Raw genomic sequence first — 26,988 nt, 5'->3', positions numbered from 1 at the left:
TGATTGTGGTCAAAAGAATACAACGTCGATGTCTATAAGATCCAACCTGTCCATATAGGTGCCACATTGCAGATTGTAATGAAAGGAACATGTGTTATTCAGTCTGCAAGCTGGACAACTTTTACAGTCCTGTGGCTATATAGTCCTCCAATACATTACATTGACTTGCGTTACTTTTTAAACTTTTGTATCTAAAAAGGAAAAAAAAAATCAAGCATTTACCCCAGTGATTTTTTCTTCATTGCAGGAACGATTTCAGTTTCTATGTCAACGTTTAAATCAAATTTTAAGGTGAAGCACTCTTTGCTTGGGTCCTGCAGCACAAGACATTAAGACAAAAGAGAAAAACATTATTAATATCGTCTTTGATGGACACATGACACAACTGTTACACGCTGTGTTTCTCAGCTCTTATTGCCCAATGTAAAAAACACAGCCAAATATGTTAAATAAAAATGAATAATTTATGTGTGTTATTCAGATATTAATATAAATTATATTTTTTAGATAAAGGATTTTTATTTTCGGCTCCATCCGAAACCAGGCCCTTAATGGATCTCTTAACATAAAACTCTTCAGAGCTGTCATGGGTTCAAAAGCTATTTTTTTTTAAAAAAATAATAGTTAACATTAGTGAGATTTTACATACTTTTCACCTCCGCAAGTTGAGTAAAATAAGACGGTAAAAAAAAAATAGCCAATTGGGGAGGGAACCGAAGCTTAAATAATCACCAATTCATCGAGGTGTTGCTGGTCGAGGGATGACCTGCCAGAAAACCCTCAATAACAGATAATAGAAGAAATAATAAAGCACAAAATAAAATAAATAAAATAAATAAAAAAGCCTACTTATTATGCATGTCAATTAGGGTACATTTCAAACCTTCCAAGGGGCCGTTGTTGGAGGCATGGGGAGAAGATGGCCCCTTGTTAGGGCCAAAACCTACATTGGCTAATTAGAATTTCACATAAGAGAGAAATTATTATTATTATTATAGTATTATAAAGGCACTCATGCCATGGCCAGGTAAACCAAATAGATGTACAATCATGATCGCTAGCTAACCAAAAGCTAAGTATAATAAGGCATCTCTCGCCATGGATGAATACGAAATGAAGTCACTTCCACCATGGTTACAGAGATATTCCCCCGGTGCAGACTAGATGGGACCAATGGTCCTTATCTGCCTTCTACGTTTCTATGGCATAAAAAAGACCCATTTACGCTAGCAAGGGCAACAGCTGGGAAAAGCACAGGTGAAAACGAATCGTTTAATGAATGGCGCAAGTAGAAAAAATGTTCCGATTCAATCTTTTTGATGGCTTTCGGCATGCGGACTAACATGAAAGGATAGATCCTGTGCCATGGATGTTTTTTGGGGGGCATATTGTATATCTGTAAGCATAAGCTTTTCCCCAAACGTTAGATCCATCACAGGGAGGTATTGGGATTTAAGAGTAATGTTAGTAAAGTTTGCCTTAGAAAACATTTGTTTCGTGACGTTGCCTTTCATATATAATGCATGCGTCACGGTGGAGGGGGGGGGGGGCACCATCCCTTTAATGCTAAGTGAAGAACCGGTGGGCTAGGGCCAATGTGATTAAGAAAACTATACAAGTAACTCATACATGTGATAGGTAGGTGTTTGAAACAAAACCACAACGTGTTCCAGGCTTGATTGTGGCCCATTGTTAAGCCATTAGTGGTTTAAGAACTTTGGTCCATGTAAATAAGAAAGCAATTAGGTATTCCTAATTAAAAGCAATTATTATAATGGGAAGGAGTGAAGATCATTGAAACACAAAGCACTGAAGGCGCAGGACTATGGGGAGTAGAAAAAACAATTATGGAAAAGAGCGTAGATCATGCCGGAACTATTCAATTCACAAAGCGACCACCTAGAACGCTCGCTGATCTGGCTCCATTAAAGCTTTCAGACGCTGACGTGCATTGAATGGACCCGGACATTGTAACAGCTGAACACAAGCAGCCCATTGTATGTCTCCATCCCAAATCATCCACTGAAAAGAAGCTATGATAAAGATACCTTAAACACGGTTTAAATAATCATCAGAACGTTCTACCATGACAAGGACCATTGAAGTTCTATAATATGGCGAGTGCTAGCAGGTCTCAACAATACGCATAATAAGTGTCCATTTCAGCTCTCTAGCAACGTACAGGAGAGATGTTTATTCGAAAGGACAAGAGGCTATCATCGAAAGCTAGAGGGTCTGAGGTTTAGATGTAACTTTCATTTATTGAGAGGGTAGTAGATAAATGGAACAGACATGGTAGAAGCTAATCTAAGAAGACAGCAAGGACTGATTACGGTTTGAGGTTTTAAATGAGGAAAAACAGGCAGACTAGATGTGGCGGAACGGGTCTGATCTGCCGGGAAATTCTATGTTACTCTGTTTTTTTTCTTATATGTTTTATTATTCCCGTGTGTTTGGAGCACTGGGAGCAGCGCTTTTATTCACATAACACTTTGCCAGTCGCCCTCGGAGAGATTCATTTGCGCTTTTCCTCTTGAGAACATTCTGAAGAAAGCAGCCTGCTGTAAAAATATAAATAATGTAAAGAAGAACAGATCGCTGTCATGAAGGCTCTTGGACTTGCTTTGTAAACATGTACAAAATCATCCTTTTATTCTTAAGCCATCTTTATTTCTTTCTTTTAGTAGATAGAGTGATACACGTACATGGGAACAATCAGGGGTTGGCACTGAGTCTCGGGGTTTGTGCCCCATTCTCAGGGTCTCGGGGTGATGGGGCAGATACTCAGCGTCACACAGTCTGGAGCTGGCTCCTTCCTATTCTACATTACTGTGACCAATAGGTTACGGTTGATACTCCTGCTTGAATGCAGGTGACTCAATTAAGTCTTTAAATAATGCCAAGTCAAGTTTCTTAGACCGGCATTAGAGTCATTTGGTGAACACAATCGGCAAGTCACTGCAAACAATATCTATGATGGGCTATTAAAGAATTAATATTTCAATATTTAATATGTGGACTCATTTAGAAAGTTCCCAGGTATGACGATACACAACACTTCTGTCTGGTAAATGTTCTCCCTAAAGGAGTATTTTTTTACAAAGCCCCCAATAGGAACACAGGATCTATGGAAGCAGCGCAAGAAGTTCGAATAGCCACCCTATGACATCACAGTGCATGCGACAAATGACAAAAAGTGATGACGCATGAGCTAAAATTGATTGCGGAAACTCTTGTTTCAGTAAAATTGGCCTTTTCCATAATTTTTACAATATGGGATGAGCTGGCGGTGTTATTAATTAATTTATATATTTTTTTAATTATACATACTTTTGCCCATTTCTTACATTCAGACATTAATTACACTGCAAATAAGTCATTTTTATGAGCACTCATCATGGCATTAAAGCGAGTAGCGATGTTGCCCCTTTAACCTTCTCGCCACAGACTTCCTGGCTCTCCGATGTTACTCTCGGTGGCCCCGTTTATTGTTTAGTTGCTATGTGCCCATGTATCCCTTGCTGGTGTAGTCATTCCGGTTCTGTTTCCCCTACTTCAGTGTGGATCCTGTCCTCCCTTTCCCTTCCTGATCTCACTTTTTTTTTTCATGGACGTTTGCCAATTTTGGGTTCACTGAGGTGTCTGCTGCAGCTTGCTTTACCTTAGGCGTTGCCTCTAATGCTATTTAATGTGCCGAAAATGACTGTATCTTTAACCTCTAGAGTGCCAGCTACAGGGGAGATATACGTGGCTGGCAAAAAGGCCCATCGGTGCAGCTGGACCGCAGACATTGGAGGAGTTGTTCTGCTGCAGCTTCTTCCTAACATAAGTACTTTATTTTATTTATTTATTTATTGTACTTTAATAAGCATTCTTTTTTTTTGGAGCGGACACTAAAGCGTCCCTTTAAAAAATATATATATATATTTTTACTGAATTGCAAGCTGTTTCTTGGGTAATCACCTAAATGTAAATATAGAAGAAAAAAATATATGAAAATGGGGAAAAAATGTGTACTGACCCCCGACACTCAAAAGATTACATTATAGTTAAGTTACTCTTTTCAACATCGTTTTTAATGGACGGAGAACGAGCATTTGGAACAATGGTTCCGAGCTACTGTATCGTCTGGTTCCAAGCACTGAGTCACAGCGTACATTAACAATTCATCATAAATCATTCATTATACACATAAGGAAATAATCCTGTGGCTACTGGTTATCATTACGTACATCCCTGTCCAGACAGTTCTTCCCTCAGTTTAAATTTGACATGGGCTCCGGTTTCCCTGCCAGACATATGGTTCGCGCTGAGAGAGGCTGCTTCGTTTTGTAGAAAACCGCATCAGATCTAAGTAAAGAAGAACTCCAAACAACCTGCAGGATTCACAGAGAGATGAAGATTCCAGTGAAGAATCCTAAGGAGCCTTAAAGCGAACCCCCCCCAGGTATTTACTGGACAGCCCCTAGGCTAGGCATAGGGGAGCAGCAGCTTGGGGGTCAGATACCCCCTTATTAGCTATGGGGTCAAATGCCCCCTTTAGATATATAGAAACACGGAATTTTGAAGACCAATTTGGCTCATCTAGTCGCCCATTTTTCTGATCTAAAGACTCTTAACCAGTGCTGGTCTTGTCTTAGATTCAAGAGCCATAGGCCTATCCATTAGCCTCTCACATTTCTACTAGGAAGATGTTCCACTTATCTACCACCCTCTTAGTAAACTAAATATTCCTAATGTCGTCTCTAAGCTTTTGACCCTCTAGTTTTAGATTATGGCCTCTTGTTCTGACATTTCTCCTCCTTTGATAAACTGGGGACAAATATTAGCATGTAGTATAAATATTCCATAAGAGTCACCTATTAACATAAGCTAATGGAAATGAAACTTCAACTTCAAAAACTGGACTGTGTTTAAACAACAAGCGGGGAAACATTATTTAGGGAAGTCTGATGACACAATGTCCCTCAGACATACTTACATCTTACTTCTCTAACACATTGTATGTAGATTTTTACAAGTAACACACATGGCAAGGGGTCAATTTGTTACTTTATCGCACTGCCTCGCTCAGCTCTATCTCTGTCCCCCTTCTCGGGACAAGGGTAGAGCTTGGCAGGACAGGGGTGTTCGGGGCAGACGTTGGGAGTTATGGGGATAAAAGGGATGACTTGTACTCTGAATCGGGTCATCTTCAAATGACTTAGTACATTTCAATCACTTAACCCCCAAAGTGGTCAGCGAGACACCTGAAGGACTGTCCCTGCTATGTCGATCGGCCTTTGCACCTCAGCAGCTCATGGGATACATTCTGGCCAAAGTCCCACCATAGATCCAACACAGCTGCTAGCACGGCTCAGCGAAGATGGCTAAAGTTGCACAATCGCTACATTTCTTACCGTAGTAGAGAAAACAGATGCTACCTTGTCCATAAATAGCTCATTAATCAATCGCAGCTCACTGGTGTCTTCCATTAAAAACACTTTTACTTGTTTTCGTGCTACGAGCTTTTCCCAGGTGGGCAGAACTTGCAGCAACAATGAAACGGTTCCCCCCAGATCCATAACCAGCACCAAATAACCTGCTTATTGTATCTTTGTAGAAACAATTTACGGTTGGCTCTCTTTGGGCTGACAAATATTTTCTGCTTATTTTTTTTATTTCTTAGATTAAATCGGAGGGGCACGACTCCAGTCCTCGAGGGCTACACACGGGCCAGGAATTATATGTATCCATACTTGAAAACAAGGATTTTAATGGAATTTAAATTGACATGCTTGTGCTCAAATTAGGAATTCCAATTCCGTTCCAAAAACCTATGGCATGTTTACGGCCCTGGAGGACTAGAATTAAATATTTGATTAAATATTTGATTAAATAAAAAAAAAAAAAAAACACCGGTTTGTAAACATGTCCAAGACCAATACAGCCATCCCTCTGCGAGTCTGTTAATCAAAAGGAATATCTAACGCTAGATGATCCCTTGGGACTTTATGTAGAAAATTCAGCAGAGGATTGGGTTCCTTTTGGGAAGAACGGTAAACATATGGTATTCTCTACCTGCAAAGCTGGTGCTATGAAACACAATAGGAATATTCAATAAAGGGCTGGAGACAGTGATGTATTTAGGTTTGGTGTTGCCCTGGTCCAGGCACAGGGCTGCACCCCCAGCAGGGGGCACCAGTCCTCCTAGACCTACCTTTATACCTCTGATACAACATGATGTCCCGACGCTTGCCCACAGAAGTGCCAGGTTTAAGATATTACCTAAGATTTGCCAAAAAGGCACAAACCCCCACAGTACAAATAGAATGGCTTAAAGGATGATCTCTATTGACGATCATCAATAGGACAAGCTGCCCCCAGATTTACAGTAGAGGGGCTTCCATCCCTAGGACTTGACCTAAGCCTAGACCGACCAGAAAACACAACTGAATGGATGTCTTTCCAGCAACGATGAACACACAATGCTATAAAAGTTAGCAAAAAATGTGATATGTGTTTGAAGCATAATTAGTGGATCAAAAGCAACAACATGGCTCTGTGATCACCTAGAATTGATGGACAAGTCTTTTGTCCAACGATGATTACTATGTAGCCATATAACAAAGCGTCATCCAAGCCTATTAGTGCCAGTGGGCGAATAACAGATTGAGCATAAATAGGTGTTGTCCACCCACATTCATAAATTAAAATCCCAGCTGGCTTGCGCTATGGACATTTTTGAAACATTGCACACATTCCTGAAGGGGCTGCCCCTGACGTGTGGACACTGGGTGTTAAAATGCAGAAGGTCCAGGTGAGGTCAGAGGATTACCAGCTGTGACGTTCCTGCTGGCCAAAGACCCTATTGCCTTGTAAAACAAGTCCCCAGTTTAGAGGGTCACCCTGTTATGGTCATGTAAGGATCATGCTTATTTGTGAACGCTGAGATGTTTTGGGTTATAACATGAATATTTATGGATCTGGATTGTATACTTATTCTGCATTTCGTTTCACCGGCCAGCTGCCTGTTAGCCTCTGGATTTATGCATACAATACGTACTCGTAAAGATGGACATTTTAATCATTACAGAACATGTTTTTTCTTACATCTGTGTGCCTTCTCCGGGTTTTCTTCTTGCTTAACTTCAGTCCTGCAGTTTTCTTGTCCCTGCAGTATAGAAAAATGGCAAAAATGACTATTTCGTGTACTTAACATTACACCTCAAACGGTAAATATCCCTGAATCACGCAATGTAAGCTTTCTGTGCGAGAACATTGAGAACCCCTGGAGATTGATGTGAGGACTAAACCAGACATATTTCACGGAGGAAATCTCCTTCCTGCAAATGGTTCTGCTAAGAACTCGCTCGAAATCTTCGTCCATGAAAAAAATCCAAACCATCATTTCCAGCAAGTCATAAACCACAATTGGGCAATATCCAGGGATTAAAGTCTTGGATACATTCCCATAATGCCCAGCTAGCCACAAAGTTGGCTGGGAATCACAGGATTTGTAGTTTAAGAAGAGGTGGTGGCAGAATATTATTATGTTTTATTTATAGAGGGCCGGTAGGAGAATACGAAATTAACAAGAAACATCAAAAATATATACAATTAACCAAAACTTGAACACACATAAGACATACTGGCAGAGAAGGAGAAGAATAGAATGATTTGATAGCAAAAGCCACATGGAGAAGACGATGATCTGGAGGTATGGAAGGTGAGAAGAATATATAGCTTCTTTTTAGAATGCCGGTAGAGTATTAAGAGGATACATTGTATGCACTCTCTGCAGGAAAGATAAAACTACTATAAAAAATAAAATGTTGAAATTGGGAACATATGGGGTTTTATATTCTACTAAGTAGGCTGCTTCATGTGACATGGCTACTTAAAGAGGTCCTGATGACCTAACTGGTTTGCACATTTTTATTGCTTTATGCTCTTTATAAAAAAAAAAGACAAAAACAATGCAAATATCATCCATTTAATGTTGATTATCAAGTTTACTGAAGGTAATTATGGAAACAATATACCCAATGACTGTTAACTTGCTTACCAATGGCCACCCAACAGCAGGAAGAAAGCCCTGCTTGCACAATGTCCTGCCTTTCTCTGGCACAGGCGCAGGCACAGTGCCCCATTTGGGAATTGTGTACGCTTAACTGCCAAAGACATCCGAATCGGGGCTATTAAACATATTTGCTGTTCTTTGTGATACATTTTTATGAGTGTCCCCATTATATGGTCATCTTTCTAATAAAATGACTCAGAATGCTAGCACAAAAGTCTGGTCCTCATATACGATTTAACAAGTGAGGCTGGAGTACCATTGCATACCGGCTGGATTTGCAGACACTCCCTGTCCTTGTACGTTCCTTTGCCTTATTGTAACGGGTATCTCTATCCCCCAGGACCTGTCTAAAAAGGGACGCTCCTTGTACTTTTGCTTGTGCAGCCGGGGAGTGGCAGAGAATTTAGCTGTGGTCAGGATCTACCAACACCCCGAGCGTCGGCAAGAGAAGGAAGTTGGAAAGAATAGATGTGTCAAAATACAGGCTGAGGACATCAAAACATTTCTGTGGATCCAAAAACAACATAGGGCTTCTTAACCCCTTAAGCACAATGGGATCCATTAAAAACAATGCATTTTGAGCCCGTGCATGTACACGCTTTGTCTAAGGCCCCCTCCCTACCCTTTGAAATGTCACTTTTTTATTATTTCATCTTTAAAAATATTCCCAGGAATCTAGATACATTTGGAACTTGTTTGCGTAATTTTTGATGGATTTTCTCTAGCATTTTACTGTAAAATTACTATATCAAACACTTAAACCTATTAGATCGCCTATTCCATTAATCCGTTTTAAAGGGACCCTGGTGTCCCAGGCAGAACGCTCAAATAAGACTGCATATCAAAGTATGTTGTAAGTATGTTGTAAAATACGCATTCTTGGAAACCCTCTTTCCGCACATGCGCATGGGGGTCTTGCTAAAGCCCCTGGACCTTTCGGTGAGTGGGTGTTGGAGCTGACCGGTGGTAACTGTCTAGTGATATTGAACCCAAAAATGAATAACATTTGGTTAATAGGTTGATGTAATAACTAAGGGGGGAATTACTTTTTCGCATAGAGCCAGGTACGATTGGATGGCCTCTTTCCTTCTATTCATGAAATCATAATTTACCTGCATTTTGTGCTTATTCAAGTTATCTCTGTTTAATATTAAAATTGGTTTGATGATCTGAAACAACTAAGTGTGACAAATATGCTAAAAACGAGGAAATCGGGAAGGGGCAAATACTTATTCACAACACTGCACTGGAGAGAGGTCAAAGGGGGGCAACTAAAACGGTGAATGGTTTTCAGGATATGAAATAATCAGGAAATTATCGTGGATTGCAATATGTCTGGAGTGGATGAGAGAAGAGAGAGGATGTGATAGAAACATTTAAATCCTTAAAATGATTTAATAAAGTACAGGAGGGACGTTTATTTCAAAGAAAGAGGAATGATAGAACTGAGTTGTACAAAATATGATTCGGGGAGAATGGGTGAGAAGGTGGACATCTAAATTGCAATCGACCTTCTGTGTTTTATTCACCCAAACTCTGACCGCCCTTGTAAACTAAAGCCGCCGAGTTAGATGGATTTTGCTGGTGAAAGCTTTCATTCTCAGCGTGCCAAGACTTTTATTTTATGGGGTAACCATTAGACATAGAAGGGAACCCTGTCCGGAAAATGAAAACCATCAGTCTGAACCACAGTGTGATTGGGGATTTAACTCTTTCAGTGGAAGTGGAACAATGCAAAATAAATAAAAAAATTACAGAATCTGTATAATGTCTGCATTGGTCTCCAGGGAAGAATGAAAGATTTGTTAGTTTACCTTTTACTAGTTATCTTCCCGAAAGACAAACAACCAATAGCTGCCCTTCCACTTCATATCAACCAAGTATAAAAAAAACACTAAAAGGACACAAAAAATCTAGAACTATATGCTATATATTTGATCGACCTGCAACCCCTTTACCCAATGCCTTAAAATACAATATTTTACCATTTTTGTATTTTTTTTCTTGTTTCATTTTGTCTGGAGAGCCGTTTCTGGCCACTCAACTTTGTTTTAAACTTAACGTTAGAAATGTATACATTGACTGCGCATGTAACGTTTAACTGTCACAGACTGATATATTGCAGAAAACAGATATCAAAGGGCTGGGAACAATTTTCTGTTTGAAATTAAACTATTTTTGTAACAACAAAACATAGGCAAATGGACAAAAGCGATGGCAGCATATACATCATACAGAGGCAACTTAAAAAAAAAATGACACAAAATAACACAGTTGTCTTGTAAAACCTTAAAACCAAATGCTAAACACAATCTGTCAGCGCATTAATAAGAGCAACCCGAATAAGCGCAGAATTTTAGCTTTACAATGTTTTGACTAAAGGGATATTATTCACAAGCCAAAGACTTTTCGTGTGGCTCGCCACAGGTCAGATCACTCTTAGCGTTCGCTATTTGGGATCGCGATCAGGTGTTTGTTGTTGAACAGTTTGAGACAGCGCTTTCTCTGTCTTTCACATAGAAACTTGGCCATCGAGGAATGCCAAAAGGAAAAAACCACAAGAGTAATTAAACCGGTAGACAGAATAACTGGAGCTCCAGACCAGACTGCTCTGTGAGGATAGTTCCAGTGTTATCGCTCTGTTGTGATCCTTACACAACCCTTTTATTTCAGTAATTCTACTTAAGTTATGCTTACCCTTTTCCGTCCATTAACTCGTCATCGTCTTCCTCAATGTCGGACGCAGGGCTAGTGCGTGGAGGACATGACCTTGTGGAGACGTTGCGGGCCAGGATGGAACCTATCAAAAATGAACATGTTGTGTTATCTTTCTTTTCTTTTTTTTTTCTTTTTTTTATTTTTATTATTTATAATCAAAAAAGTACAAAATATACAAAAAACAGACAAATATAGACATAACAGTCAATTTTTTTTTTTTTTTAGCTGTCTACCTTGATCTTTACATAGTGTTGTTTATAATCGATCATACTTAACATAAACAGCAACACATACCAATAAAAACGAACAATCAAATATAATATCTAAATATAATACCCTTTCTTTTATCTTAATAAGTTAAGTTCTAAACAGATAAATATATATTATAACGAGTTAAATAATAAAATAAATGCCATACATCCATTCTTTCGTCAATTATACCACTATATTTTTAATTGACAGGTATCAATAGATTTGTTGTGTTACTAAGCTTTGTTATTGACTTATTCAATGGGTCTTTCTTTTGATTGTGCATGGGTTATCCATGGATTCCATATCTCTAAGTATTTCGTCTTTACTCATGTAGTAACCCTCTTCCATTTTACTCTGGAATTGTATTTGTGCGTTTATCTCTTCCCAAGATATTTTTCCTGTTTTTTTCCAGTTTCTAGCTATAACCAGTTTACTGGCTAATACTAATTGAACTATTAATGTTTTTTGTTTTTTTTGTAATTTATGTAATCCGATATGAAATAAAAATATTTGAGGTGATGGGGCAATATTAAGGTTTAATGTCTCCTTAATTGCTCCGAAAAGAGTTTTAATAATATCTCCTAATTGTTCACATTCCCACCACATGTGATATAGGGTTCCTTCTTTTTGCGCACATTTGGGATATAGTATGCGTTAATTGCAAGTCCCCTATCCTATTCATATAACATGTTGTGTTATCTTTCATTCACTCTTGAGTATCACCTCTGAAACATGTTCACCAAACCATGAGAGGACCAAAACATATGGCGTTATTACCAATCATACATAAAAACCCATCTTGGCAGCACAACTCATCTTATGTCATTATAAAGTGTACCAAAGTTGTGTGTCTTGGTTGTCTTTCAATTGGCCCATTGTCACTGAACAAGGAGAATCAGCCATTCGCAGCGCACTTTCTTCATTTTACAGGGAAACATATAATAAGGTCTTTTTTCTTAAAAAATCATTAATATGTATCAACATACAACAGCAGAAATTATGTGGAATGAGTTACCCATACCCCATTAACACCTTAAACCATACTCATCTCCTTCATCCATTTGGCAAACACATGGTTATGTGATACTGTTTCAAAGGGCAAAAGTGTATTTTTTATTAAAAAAAAAAAACAACAAAAACTCCATGAATAACACTAAAATTAGAGCTATATATCTATAAAAGAAAATGTCTGGACAGGAAAGCACACAAACCATACTAAATCCCAAATTCCCATTGCAAGAATGGATAGAAAAATACCCTTAAATATTTTCCATTAAGATCTGACATCCTTTTCCACAATGTGCAAATGGTTTTGATTGTGACGGTGCCAGCTAATATTTCCACTGATAATACAACAACAGAGTTCATGGCCTTGGGGTTATTTTAGAAAAAGTCACGTTGGCCGCTCAAAGCCTGACAGATTCCAATCCAGGTATTCACTAAAATTAACTTCTGGCCAGACGGGGTCGGTAGGTAAAATGGTATTAACACTGTCTCTTTGACTCTCCGTGAGGTTTAGCATCCTATCTCGGGTCTTAAATCTCAGGGTAAAATGAAATACACCTTCTTACTTAGACAGAACATTGGTTGGCGTAAGTTTTCATGAGAGTTTTCAAGGAGACGCTACTCACCATACTTTGGCTCCATCAAAAACTGATATTGAAGAAAAACCAAGCAGATGCGTCTTGGACTGTAAAATCACTTTAGAAAAAGACTCACGCAGTCTAACACCTGGCATTATTTTTTGCTCAAAAACAGCTGCCTCGAACCAACTAATTACCTGCCTTATGCTTGGAGTTGTGAGATCTTCTGAAGCCCTGAAGGCATCCAAAGCAGAACCCATCGACGTGCTTGGACACACTCCCCCATGCCTCCAATATGTCTGCGCTGATTTAAAGGCTGATTAGAGAGGAGGTTTTTGTGCTGTAAAAAGGCTGACATTCTACTCTACTAGAGGGTCTCGGGGAGAGTGTCGGTATCCTGGGCGCTTGTATATCAACAGTCAAACTCTTACAGACTGTGCGAAGGTGTAATCGACATACGATCCAATGAGTGAATGTGTGAATTGCATATTGATAGCATTTCATTAGGGGGTTGTACATGAGGATAGGCTTAGAGTCATCAGTAACAATTAAAATGTTCAATCTGTTCTTGAGCTGCACATTTATTTATTAGCGACTAGAACTTTATTATATCTATTCATAAATGTTTGGCTGGGTGAGTATGCATGATCCAGTAATTCTATGAAGTACTTGCACACAATAATATATTTGAATGTAGTAAATGCACTGATTATGGATTTCTTGCATATCTTAAAAATAAACAAAATGGTAGAATAGAAAGAGATTTTTGTTAATTTAAAAAAAAAATTACAAGACCCAATGGAATTATTATTTTTTTTTTGGTGCTGTACCTGTCACCCCGTGGACTGCAAGGAGTTCTAATGTAGAACACAGACACTAGATATAATTTTATAAAGGAAGAAAAGAGAAAAGTCTTCCTACATCTGTTCGTTTGGCAGCCCCGTGGTAGCTCTCCCTGCAAGGCAGGAACATTTCTGCTATTCTGTGCTATACGCCGCCGTATCAAATTTCAAGAGAACCAGAGAAAATGTAAATTTAATGGGTGTGCAAACAAAGTATTACAGACTGACCAGACAGGAAAGCAACTGCAGAAAAAAATCTAAAAGCCCCATTATAAAAGGGAAGCCAGTCATATAATTGCTATTTGAAGTTTACCAGTAATGCAACATCAGCACCGCAAAAATCATATGATGCAGTAATAACACACAGCCCATAGTTACAGGATAAAGCGCCCAAAATGTTGTATGTTACTAAAAACACAAAGCACCGGCTGCTAGATGTTAGTTACGGAGACATACAAGTTACATTTTTTATCACAAGGACCATTTGGTTGCGGCTATTTCCACATAGGATGTTGTGATGAACGATTAAATGGATAATATTTGGATTAGCCCCAGGGTAATTTGGGTTGGTGGGAGCCAATAAGACAATTTTAAATTACTCTCGGGTCAATGAGTTGTCAATAGTAGAATTCCTGACGCAAGCCGCCACGTTGTAAGTAGCCACGTAGTGTTTGGTGACCCCATGGGTCTACGTTGGAGGAACCAACTCTGGATCCATCCTTGGATCAAAGAACGTTGTTGAACGTTTCCAGTTATGAATGTATATTCCATATTACCTCCATCCGCAATGTCATACTTTAATGACATTGAGCAGTGTCGATTTAATGAAGCTTAGATGTTTATGAGATTTTGACCAGAGGTTTTACTTTTTAATGTTTCTGTTAAACAGCTCCTGCATGATCTGAGGACACATCAAAGGGCCTTTCTTGGCAAATCCAAATACCATTAAAAGTAAACCGAAGGCATCTCCCAGGTTATATTCTTTAGACTGTGCTATTATTCACTAAGTAAGATATATTCAGGTTACGTGCGTTAAGTAATTGTAAAATTCCAGAATAATTAAGATCCCTGTGACTTTTGTTATTTTGTGTGCAGTTGCATCTCAAAAACGTATCAAGCTGCTATGTTAGAGCAAATGGTTTGTTCCCTGATACTTGAATGCAACTTGGGTCAAATCAGCACCAAGTTAGGTTGGGATTCTGGGCAAGTACACTCGTTGTTGGCCAGCTTAAAGGTTCCATGATGTCTTGTGATTGTGGAAGTCCCATTGAGCACCTAGAACGGTCGGCAAGATTATGAAATTGTAATTATGATCTATGGTGAGTGTAGCCAACAGGTTGTTGGTGGAACAACAACTTCCATGGTCTTTGATAACCCATAAATCTTGTAAGCATGATCATATTTGTCATTGTGACTAATCTCCAGCTTTGGCCGGGAGGTCCTAGGTATGATGACTCATTGGTGGTCCTTGGGACAGGATGTTAATCTTTGGGTTGGGCCAGTAGCACATAATTCCCCTATTTGTAAAATGACAACAGGCCACCCTTCTTGTAACAATAAGAAGAGGAAGTTATACGGCTCCAGCAAGAGGACTTGTTAACGTTCCTACGTTCCTCGGTTCTCACAGTACCTTCAACCCTACACTTAAAATGCAGACATGTTCACAGCGTACTATATGTTTTGACGATTCTTAGTTGTGTTAACATTGAAAATATTTATCTTTCCTTTCCATGATGGTCCAGAATAGCAGAATTTCAAGACGAGAACAAATTATCAGTAGGTGTATAGGAGTTCCAACAATGAATGTTCCTCCCATAAAGCGGTCTCCCCGCTCAAGCGCAATTTCAAACAAAAAACACATCCTTTTATTTTATTTGAAAGATAAAAGCAGTTTTATGGAATTAATGCATAATTAGGTACCCACGCAGTGTAGAATATATATACGCTTGGAAAGTAAACAGAGGAGTGATTATGAGAGGCATTATATTTATATGTTAGGTGTGGTCAAGGAACAAATGTCCTTTTATGAACAAACTTAGGGGACACTAAGAACTGAATTGATTTTGTATATAAAAAGCGCCCAAAACTGGTTTTCACATTATGGATGATATCAAATATGTCTTGCTGAAACATGACTTTAAGATATTTTTGCCTTTTGTTTCAGAGCGTTTCAATGTAAAAATTAAATTTAAATTAAATTGAATTAATAAACTTTTTTTTATTTCTCTGCAGTACCGCACTTCGGAATATCTCGAAGAATTAAAATAAGTAGGAAGAGACAACAAATAATCCACATGCCCCCTTCCCTGTAGCAGGCAGAAGATGTCTGTTAATGACTACGGCTAGATTAAAGATGCTGTCCCACCTACTCTGCTTAATAAAACACATTTTGTAATTAAGTTAGAAACATGCACAAGTCATTAAAAAAAAAAATTACATTTTTGTGATCAATCTTTTAGATGAAGGAATAAAAAATGGCCACTAGCAAGGAATGCAATCGTTAACGCGTACTGTATATCCATACGTTGTTAGAAGTTCTTACCTTGAGGGGGCAAGTCAAAGCGTATATGTCTGTCAAAGTGCATGGTGCTGTGGAACTCGATATCACATGACTCGCACAAATTCAGAGGATTCTTTTGGTTCATTAGCTGACAGTCTGCATGGTGGCATACCTAAGGCACAGAAAACACACATTGAGCACAGGGCAGGTATTTGCTTATCAGTCGCACGTACAGTATTTCAAAGAGAAACGCGCATCAAATGCTGTTATTACTGACATCAGATTAAAAATACGTTTTAAAAAGATTTTTTGCAGTTTTCTATTTTTTCTTAAACAGTTGTAGTTTTTGCCCAGTGATATAATGTTTTCTGGCAGCTGCCTATCAGCCATTTGTATGAGTTCTCGCTCTGTTATCTGATACTGATCTACCAGACAAACCCCCCCGACTCATTATCATGCTGCCTGTGGGGAACAAAAGAATGGCTCAGTCTTAATCATACAGTTGGACTCTCTTATGCTAATGAAGTCTGTTTCTACATAGACCAGTGAATGTCTGTAGAGGAACGGACTTCATTGGCATTGACACAAAACATCAGCTCGTTGTGGTGTTTGAGCCGGGAAAGTCACCCAAAATATCACATGACTGACAACAATGGCCGCCTCCAGGCCTGCAGATAAAGAGAGTTTATTGGAAGAAAATTAGATAAAAGCAGATTTCTGTCAATCCCAACCTACATATACAGCGCTGGGGGTTATTACTGTATACAGCACCGGGGGTTATTACTAGACTTGGGCACCAGGGGGCTCTTCGTGTTCGTCTTCGTGCTCGTCTTCGGGGAAAAAAAAATCTTCGTATTCCGCGAATATTCGCCCGTTCCTGTCTTCTCTTCGGGCGAATATTCGCGGACATTCTTCGTGCTCGTTTAATCTTCGTTTTCCTCCTGGTTGCCTAGCAGGGGTTAATACGGGGTTAATAACACATCACAGCAGCAGCAGCTGCCGTGAAGGTACGTGTGTGCAGCTCTATTGGTCGTTTCGGCAGGGGGCTGGTCTGGCATCAACGAGTGAATTGCAGAACTGCAGAATGCACTTCATTCGTTGATGGCAGGCGAGCCCCCTGCCGAAACGACCAATAGAGTTGCACACACATACCGAGGTGTACTGTCCATAGATGTTTAATAAAAGAATAGGGAATATTTTACATTTTTAAATTGATTTTGGACCACTTTACATGCCTAACATTTGCTACCTATTTACAATGGCATACTTTGCAACAACCCAACTTACTTATTGGACAGGACTGGAAAATAGCAGGACTGTCCACCAAAATCTTGGGTGTGTTGGCAGGTATGCTGATGGAAAAATGTTGGACAAGAACTAAAAAATAGCTTAGGGTTAATGTACGGTTATGTTTAAGATTAGTAGCAGTGCACTGGTTTGGTTAAAGATGGATTATGTCTAAATAATAATAATTTAATTTTAATGTTTTTTTTTAAAAAAAAATAGGGGTTTATTTAAATGTATTTTAAAGTTAGATTTATTATTTAGTACTTGATTATATTTATTAAATGTTTATAGTAGCGTTACCTACCGAGCTATAACTACCTATGTGTATTTGCATTTTGCATACCTAGTTTAGCTAAATTAGATGGGACAGGACTGGAAAAAAGCAGGACTGTCCCTGAAAAAGTTGGGTCTGTTGGCAGGTATGTGGATGGAAAAATGTTATAGGGTGAAGTGTGAGTTATAGTGTTAATGTAATGCTATTAGTGAGTGAAGGCCAGGGCAAATAACAAGGAAAAGGTCCTTGTGTTTTGTGCATTGTAAGTGTGTGTGTATGTGTGTTATGTGTGATGTCACTGTGTGTTATATGTGTTATATGTGTTATTGTGTGTGTTATGTTTGGTTGGTTGTGTATCAGAAGGAAAATAATGAAATGGAAAAGGAAATGGGAAAGGCAAATGAGTGGGCAATTGGCGACCCGCTCACCTGTTTCACCCTAGGGCAAAGCACCCAAACACTGTCAGTCTTAGACGTTTGGCAGCAGACTTCCAGAGCTCAGACACAAGGCCCTAGCGTAAGCTGGCCACTCCGGCGGAGGTAGCAGGCGTTGCCACACCGCAAACAGAGGCAGCCAGGGGGGAGAAACTGCCCTTACCATTAGGGACATTTTGGGCATGACTCTAGCCAGGAAGCGAACTGGCAGAGAAGAGATGCTGGCACCACCACCAGCAGCAGCATTGAAAAGGCGAATGAGTGGGCAATTGGCGACCCACTCACCTGTTTCACCCCAGGGCAAAGCACCCAAACACTGTCAGTCTTAGACGTTTGGCAGCAGACTTCCAGAGCTCAGACACAAGGCCCTAGCGTAAGCTGGCCACTCCGGCGGAGGTAGCAGGCGTTGCCACACCGCAGACAGAGGCAGCCAGGGGGGAGAAACTGCCCTTACAATTAGGGACATTTTGGGCATGACTCTAGCCAGGAAGCGAACTGGCAGAGAAGAGATGCTGGCACCACCACCACCACCACCACCACCAGCAGCATTGAAAAATTGGAAAGGCGAATGAGAGGGCAATTGGCGACCCGCTCACCTGTTTCACCCCAGGGCAAAGCACCCAAACACTGTCAGTCTTAGACGTTTGGCAGCAGACTTCCAGAGCTCAGACACAAGGCCCTAGCGTAAGCTGGCCACTCCGGCGGAGGTAGCAGGCGTTGCCACACCGCAGACAGAGGCAGCCAGGGGGGAGAAACTGCCCTTACAATTAGGGACATTTGAGGCATGACACTAGCCAGGAAGCGAACTGGCAGAGAAGAGATGCTGGCACCACCACCAGCAGCAGCATTGAAAAGGCGAATGAGTGGGCAATTGGCGACCCACTCACCTGTTTCACCCCAGGGCAAAGCACCCAAACACTGTCAGTCTTAGACGTTTGGCAGCAGACTTCCAGAGCTCAGACACAAGGCCCTAGCGTAAGCTGGCCACTCCGGCGGAGGTAGCAGGCGTTGCCACACCGCAGACAGAGGCAGCCAGGGGGGAGAAACTGCCCTTACAATTAGGGACATTTTGGGCATGACTCTAGCCAGGAAGCGAACTGGCAGAGAAGAGATGCTGGCACCACCACCACCACCACCACCACCAGCAGCATTGAAAAATTGGAAAGGCGAATGAGAGGGCAATTGGCGACCCGCTCACCTGTTTCACCCCAGGGCAAAGCACCCAAACACTGTCAGTCTTAGACGTTTGGCAGCAGACTTCCAGAGCTCAGACACAAGGCCCTAGCGTAAGCTGGCCACTCCGGCGGAGGTAGCAGGCGTTGCCACACCGCAGACAGAGGCAGCCAGGGGGGAGAAACTGCCCTTACAATTAGGGACATTTGAGGCATGACACTAGCCAGGAAGCGAACTGGCAGAGAAGAGATGCTGGCACCACCACCAGCAGCAGCATTGAAAAGGCGAATGAGTGGGCAATTGGCGACCCACTCACCTGTTTCACCCCAGGGCAAAGCACCCAAACACTGTCAGTCTTAGACGTTTGGCAGCAGACTTCCAGAGCTCAGACACAAGGCCCTAGCGTAAGCTGGCCACTCCGGCGGAGGTAGCAGGCGTTGCCACACCGCAGACAGAGGCAGCCAGGGGGGAGAAACTGCCCTTACAATTAGGGACATTTTGGGCATGACTCTAGCCAGGAAGCGAACTGGCAGAGAAGAGATGCTGGCACCACCACCACCACCACCACCACCAGCAGCATTGAAAAATTGGAAAGGCGAATGAGAGGGCAATTGGCGACCCGCTCACCTGTTTCACCCCAGGGCAAAGCACCCAAACACTGTCAGTCTTAGACGTTTGGCAGCAGACTTCCAGAGCTCAGACACAAGGCCCTAGCGTAAGCTGGCCACTCCGGCGGAGGTAGCAGGCGTTGCCACACCGCAGACAGAGGCAGCCAGGGGGGAGAAACTGCCCTTACAATTAGGGACATTTGAGGCATGACACTAGCCAGGAAGCGAACTGGCAGAGAAGAGATGCTGGCACCACCACCAGCAGCAGCATTGAAAAGGCGAATGAGTGGGCAATTGGCGACCCACTCACCTGTTTCACCCCAGGGCAAAGCACCCAAACACTGTCAGTCTTAGACGTTTGGCAGCAGACTTCCAGAGCTCAGACACAAGGCCCTAGCGTAAGCTGGCCACTCCGGCGGAGGTAGCAGGCGTTGCCACACCGCAGACAGAGGCAGCCAGGGGGGAGAAACTGCCCTTACAATTAGGGACATTTTGGGCATGACTCTAGCCAGGAAGCGAACTGGCAGAGAAGAGATGCTGGCACCACCACCACCACCACCACCACCAGCAGCATTGAAAAATTGGAAAGGCGAATGAGAGGGCAATTGGCGACCCGCTCACCTGTTTCACCCCAGGGCAAAGCACCCAAACACTGTCAGTCTTAGACGTTTGGCAGCAGACTTCCAGAGCTCAGACACAAGGCCCTAGCGTAAGCTGGCCACTCCGGCGGAGGTAGCAGGCGTTGCCACACCGCAGACAGAGGCAGCCAGGGGGGAGAAACTGCCCTTACAATTAGGGACATTTGAGGCATGACACTAGCCAGGAAGCGAACTGGCAGAGAAGAGATGCTGGCACCACCACCAGCAGCAGCATTGAAAAGGCGAATGAGTGGGCAATTGGCGACCCACTCACCTGTTTCACCCCAGGGCAAAGCACCCAAACACTGTCAGTCTTAGACGTTTGGCAGCAGACTTCCAGAGCTCAGACACAAGGCCCTAGCGTAAGCTGGCCACTCCGGCGGAGGTAGCAGGCGTTGCCACACCGCAGACAGAGGCAGCCAGGGGGGAGAAACTGCCCTTACAATTAGGGACATTTTGGGCATGACTCTAGCCAGGAAGCGAACTGGCAGAGAAGAGATGCTGGCACCACCACCACCACCACCACCACCAGCAGCATTGAAAAATTGGAAAGGCGAATGAGAGGGCAATTGGCGACCCGCTCACCTGTTTCACCCCAGGGCAAAGCACCCAAACACTGTCAGTCTTAGACGTTTGGCAGCAGACTTCCAGAGCTCAGACACAAGGCCCTAGCGTAAGCTGGCCACTCCGGCGGAGGTAGCAGGCGTTGCCACACCGCAAACAGACGCAGCCAGAGGGGAGAAACTGCCCTTACCACTAGGGACATTTTGGGCATGACTCTAGCCAGGAAGCGAACTGGCAGAGAAGAGATGCTGGCACCACCACCACCACCAGCAGCAGCATTGAAAAATGGGAAAGGCGAATGAGTGGGCAATTGGCGACCCACTCACCTGTTTCACCCCAGGGCAAAGCACCCAAACACTGTCAGTCTTAAACGTTTGGCAGCAGACTTCCAGAGCTCAGACACAAGGCCCTAGCGTAAGCTGGCCACTCCGGCGGAGGTAGCAGGCGTTGCCACACCGCAGACAGAGGCAGCCAGGGGGGAGAAACTGCCCTTACCATTAGGGACATTTGATTCATGACACTAGCCAGGAAGCGAACTGGCATCGAAGAGACACTGGCACCACCACCAGCAGCAGCAGCAGCAGAATTGGGAAAGGCGAATGAGTGGGCAATTGGCGACCCACTCACCTGTTTCACCCCAGGGCAAAGCATCCAAAAACTGTCAGTCCTTGGCGTTTGGGAGCGGACTTCCAGAACTCAGACACAAGGCCCTAGCGTAAGCTGGCTACACCGGCGGAGGTAGCAGGCGTTGCCACACCGCAACAAGTGCAACCAGGGGGGAGAAACTACCCTTACCATCAGGGACATTCGAGGCATGACACTAGCCAGGAAGCGAACTGGCATTGAAGAGAGACACTGGCACCACCACCAGCAGCAGCAGAATTGGGAAAGGCGAATGAGTGGGCAATTGACGACCCGCTCACCTGTTTCACCCCAGGGCAAAGCATCCAAGCACTGTCAGTCCTTGGCGTTTGGGAGCAGACCTACAGAACTCAGACACAAGGCCCTAGCATAAGCTAGCTACACCGGCGGAGGTAGCAGGCGTTGCCACACCGCAGCAAGTGCAACCAGGGGGGAGAAACTACCCTTTCCATTAGGGACATCTGAGGCATGATTTCAGCCAGGAAGCGAACTGGCAAAAGATACTGGCACCACCACCAGCAGCAGCGTTGGAAACGGAAAAAGGTGAATGAGTGGGCAATTGACGACCCACTCACCTGTTTCACCCCAGGGCAAAGCATCCAAAGACTGTCAGTCCTAGGCGTTTGGGAGCGGACTTACAGAGCTCAGACACTAGGCCCTAGCGTAAATTGGCTACACCAGCGGAGGTAGCAGGCATTGCCACACCGCAGCAAGTGCAACCAGGGGGAGAAACTACCTTAAACATTAGAGAGAAAAAATTTAACTTTCCAAGCTAAGAGCTGGGTAACCCAATTTGGGCAGATTGAATTTAAGAAAGGCAATCTGCTCCATCAGATGAGGTGCCATGCGTGAGCGCTGTGGACTCAGTATGTTTCCAGTCATAGAAAACACGCGCTCACTTTGAACAGTGGTTGGCGGACATGATAGAAGCTGCTGCGCAACCCATGAGAGTGCAGGCCACACACTCTTCTTTTCATCCCAGTAGCTAAGAGGATCAACATTAGGAGCAGAAGGAACTTCACAGAGGTAAAGTTTGACCATTTCAGCAGCACTACTCTCCTTTCTGCTGCTAGCTCTGTCAGATGGTCCAACTATACTGCCAAGTGCCTCTTCCCAAAACGCAGCTGCTCCACTCAGCTGTGTTGTGCTGCTTGTGGCACTGCTGCTGATGCTGCTGCTAGGGGTAGCAGACCACATCATCTCTTCCTCCTCCTGCACCTCACCCTCCTCGGACAGCATTCCCATTTTACGCTGCCAGTCACGCACCTTGTTGACCAATTGCTCCCGGTAGCTACTGAGAACATTGAATTTCAAAGCTAGCTTTCCCTTAATTCTTGGATCACAAAGGCACGCTAGCATCATTTCGGGACTCTCTTCCATTCGCTTGCGAAGGTGTACTTTTAGCAGATCCTTCAGCTTCCTGACTATGGCTGCTACGTCAGGATGTAGAGTGCCACCTTGAACAGCCTCACGGTTTCCAAGGAACACATCCATCTTGCTGCCTAGATGGGAGAACACTGGGATTACCTGGGCCAGACTGGCAGTGTTTGAGCTTAAATTTTCTGTGGCATCCCTGAATGGTTTAAGGACTGCCACTAGCTGGGCGATCACTGTCCAATCCTCCCTATTCAATGGAGAGGTAATCCCAATATTGTGCTCTGAGGCAAGATTATGGATTGCCCTCTGCTGCTCCAAAATCCTCTCTAGCATGTCTAACGTGGAGTTCCACCGTGTACTGACATCCTGACGTAGGCAGTGTACGGGAAGACCTGACCTCTCTTGCTCTTCCCTCAAAAGTTGGCTAGCCTTAACACTATGGTGAAAGTGCCCAGCGATCTTTCTGCAGCGGGACAGAACTACTGCTGCCACATTAGTTCCTTCTGACATTGCTGCCTTCACTACAAGATGGATGATGTGGGCTGCACAGCGCACACCAACAATATGACCATCTCGCAGCGCTTTCACCATATTGGCACCTCCGTCAGTTACCACAAAACCAACTTCAACATTGGTGCCCGCCTCTGCTCCCACCCAAAGGCTAAACATTTTCCTAATCGCATGCAGAATATTTTGGGAAGTGTGCTTTTCATCCATCACTTCTGCATGGAGAAGGAATGATCGGTAGCCTGCTGCAGCAACTTCCTTAGACACACCGGGCTGCCACCAGTGTGCTGTCAAAGAAAGAAAGGCATGCTGGGCGCTAGGTGCACTCCACAAATCTGTAGTGAAATGAACACACTGACCAGCAGCCTTGGAAAGCTCCTCTTTCACTGCTGCAACACAGGACCGATACAGCGAGGGGACAATGTTCCTGCTGAAAGTGGAACGTGACGGAACTGTGTATTGTGGAGCCACAGCCGCCATCAATTGTTTGAAAGGCTCCCCTTCAATCATGGAGAAGGATGCCCCTCCAACAGCAATGAACTGACCAATAAGTCGCGTTACTTTATTGGCCTGCTGTTTGGGCATCGTTCTCTTGGAGTGGAATGCCCCAAATTCTTCCAGGGTGGGCTGGGCATGCAGTGCTCCAACCTGCCTTGGTCTCTGGCTGCCAGCACTAGTTGCTGCTGCTGCTGCTGCTGCTATTGGCTCAGAAGAAGAAGCTGTTGGGGTTTTTCCACGGCCACCAGCTATGCTGCCTGCACTAAGTTTTACCTCTGCATCTTTCCCCAATAGCACAGCGTTGTGTTGAGTGCTGAGGTGATGCTTCATGCTAGCACTGGTAAAATGGCCAGACACTTTCCCTCTGCTTATTAGCTTCCCACAATGTTTGCACTTTCCATAGCGCCCTTCTTCAACATTTTCAAAGTGCTCCCAAATTGGGGCGCGCATAGCCTTGGAGTGTGCCTTGGGTGCTGCTCTTACTGCTCGGGGTGGATGAACAGAGGCAGAACTAGTGGTGGTGGGACTGGTGGTAACAGTACTGGCCATAGTGGGACTGCTAATTGCTTTAGATTTGCTAGGTTTTGCTGCTGCTGCTGGTGGTGGTGATGGTGATGATCGTAGCGGAGAAGGTGGAGGCTCAGGGGAAAATTGTGCACTAGTCATTTGGACACTGCTCCCTGAGGAATCTGATTCCTGACCACTCATCTCCTCTACTTCCTCTGGCTCATAGTCTAGCTCTTCATTAGCCAGATCGAATGGAATTCCTGCTAGGCTGGAGCTAAGACTGATATCGTCGTGAGACTCGTGACTAGTAGTAGTGCGAGCAGGAAGAATAGACTCTGCACTTGGCCTCTCAGTCTCAGGCTCCTCTGCTACCTCGCTAGGTGGAGTTCCACTATGTGTAGCCCTCTCTCTAACTGTCTTTACAAAAATTTTGTAAGGACTTGGTGGCTTGCTAGAGGTACTAGGAGGACATGGCGTGGCGGTACCAGTGGGAACAGTAGGCGCAGCACTAGTGGTGGTAGAGGCGGGGGTGGTGGTGGTGGTGGTTTTCCCTACAAAGGAATGAGATCGCTTTGGTTTGGGACCCCTCTGAGTCTTGCTGCTAATTTGGCTCTGCTTGGTACCTTGCATGCTGCTGGTGGATGGGGAAGATGCTGCTTGGGGCAAAAGGCACTTCTTTTTAGTCACTGGGCTGGTACTACTTGTGCTACCCTTTAACTTTGAACGTGCTTCTGGTGCTTTAGGCTTTCCGTAAAAAACCATAGAGCTTGTGGGCCTAGCCGCACTACTACTGCCTGCTTTTGGTGCCTTTCCTTTACTTGATGATCCTTCAAGCAATGCTTCCCCAAATGATAAGCGAGAGCTTGGCCTACTTGGCCGACTAGACTGACGCAAAGGCTGCATCTTAGAGCTGGTGGTGGTGCTGGTGGTGGTGCTGGTGGTGGTGGTGGTGGTGGTAGATGGAGCTTGTCCCTCCTTAGTCCCAAAAGGAGGATCCATTTCAAATTTTGTGTTGTGTGTGTAGTGTAGTGTAGTGTAGTGTAGTGTAGTGTTTAAAAAACTATAAAAAAAAAAATAAAAAAATAAAAATAAAAAAAAGGAAAAACGAATTAAAGACAAAAAAATTAGAGGAAGTTCTCTTCAGTGCTACTGCTTAAAAAGTAAAACTATGCACTACTGCACTGTGCTGTGTGCAATCTGCCAAAATCCTAAAGTTATTGAAATTATTAACTCAAGATTAACTATTTAATAACTAGCAGTATTTTATTTTTAATTTGAATTTACACGGGCCTAAGAGCTTAGCCTACCACTATGCTAGCCTAAAGCTATATTTCCTTACTATAAGTCTACCTCTAGGCAGACGCTCTCAAACCCACTAAGCTAAAGTGAGGTTAAATCAGATTCAGTATATGATTTATTAATTAATATTAAGTTATATAATATTAATAGATTAGAACTAATTTACTTATATATTATGTATTATAGATAGAAGAATATAGATTATGAATTAGAATTTAGAATTAGAATTACTTATATTATAGATTATGAATTAGAATATTATTATTTATAATATATTATAGATTAAGATTAAAGAAGATTAGAATTATTTTAGTACTACAGCTAGTAGCTTGAAGCTTTGCTTAGTACAGCTCGTCACAGTCAATTTTTCTTGAAAAGAATTAGAAATAAAATAAAATGTCACAGCAAAACAGTTATCTTCACTGCTTGCTGCACTCACTAGCCCAACAAGTTCACTTCACTGATGGACTGAGGTGAGCAAAACACTAAGGGTACTTTTAATAAAATTGAAATAAAATGTAAAATAAATGAGAAAATCTTTGCAAAACAGTTAACGTCACTGCTTGCTGATCAAAAAAAAACACAGCACTTATGCGGCTGCACTCACTAGCCCAACAAGTTCACTTCACTGATGGACTGAGGTGAGCAAAACAAATGAAATAAAATGAAAGATTAATTAAGAAAAATTGACTTGGTCTCTTACTGTTGCTAAAACAAAGCACAAACTATAGAGCTGCAGCACCAGTACTAATAAGATTAGCTGAACTATACGCTAGTAGTAATTAATTAATATTATTACTTTTATTTATAGCTAATTTAATTAACTATTAAGATAAGAAAGAATTAGAGAATTATTGATATTACTGATTTTAGATTAGACACTAGTAGATGTTCTGAATGTCTACAGTACACTCTACACTAGTATACTATTACTAACTATAACTGACAAATATATATATAATTTTATAATGAATTCAATTATTAATTATATTAATTAATATTACTGATTTTAAATTAGACACTAGTAGATGAATGTCTACAGTACACTCTACACTAGTATACTATAGTATATATATATATGACTGACAAATATATATATATATATAATATTATAATGAACTATTAAATTATAGATTCTATTAAATTGTAATTTATAAATTCTATTTAATTTATTTAAGCAGGACAGGCAATAGGCACTAGTGCCAGCCCAGGGCAAGGGCACC

The 26,988-nt window shown here is 42.5% G+C and overlaps 1 protein-coding gene across 1 annotated transcript in view; it reads right to left on the bottom strand.

The window, feature by feature from the left end:
- LOC149286793 (pleckstrin homology domain-containing family G member 5-like) overlaps nt 1-26,988 on the bottom strand; it is a 111,544-nt gene that overhangs the window by 31,933 nt on the left and 52,623 nt on the right. The window contains exons 3-6 of the mRNA XM_089493630.1: nt 16,000-16,129; nt 10,760-10,862; nt 7,093-7,153; nt 223-314 (exon numbers count right to left, since the gene is read on the bottom strand). Coding sequence (XP_089349756.1) covers nt 223-314; nt 7,093-7,153; nt 10,760-10,862; nt 16,000-16,129 — 386 coding nt within the window. The remainder of the gene's footprint in view (nt 1-222; nt 315-7,092; nt 7,154-10,759; nt 10,863-15,999; nt 16,130-26,988) is intronic.

Source organism: Sceloporus occidentalis, unplaced genomic scaffold (assembly GCF_023333645.1).
Source record: "Sceloporus occidentalis isolate IW3139 unplaced genomic scaffold, rSceOcc1.0.p SCAF_66, whole genome shotgun sequence".
NCBI classification, from domain to species: Eukaryota; Metazoa; Chordata; class Lepidosauria; order Squamata; family Phrynosomatidae; genus Sceloporus; species Sceloporus occidentalis.
This window is presented reverse-complemented; position numbering and strand designations above follow the sequence as displayed.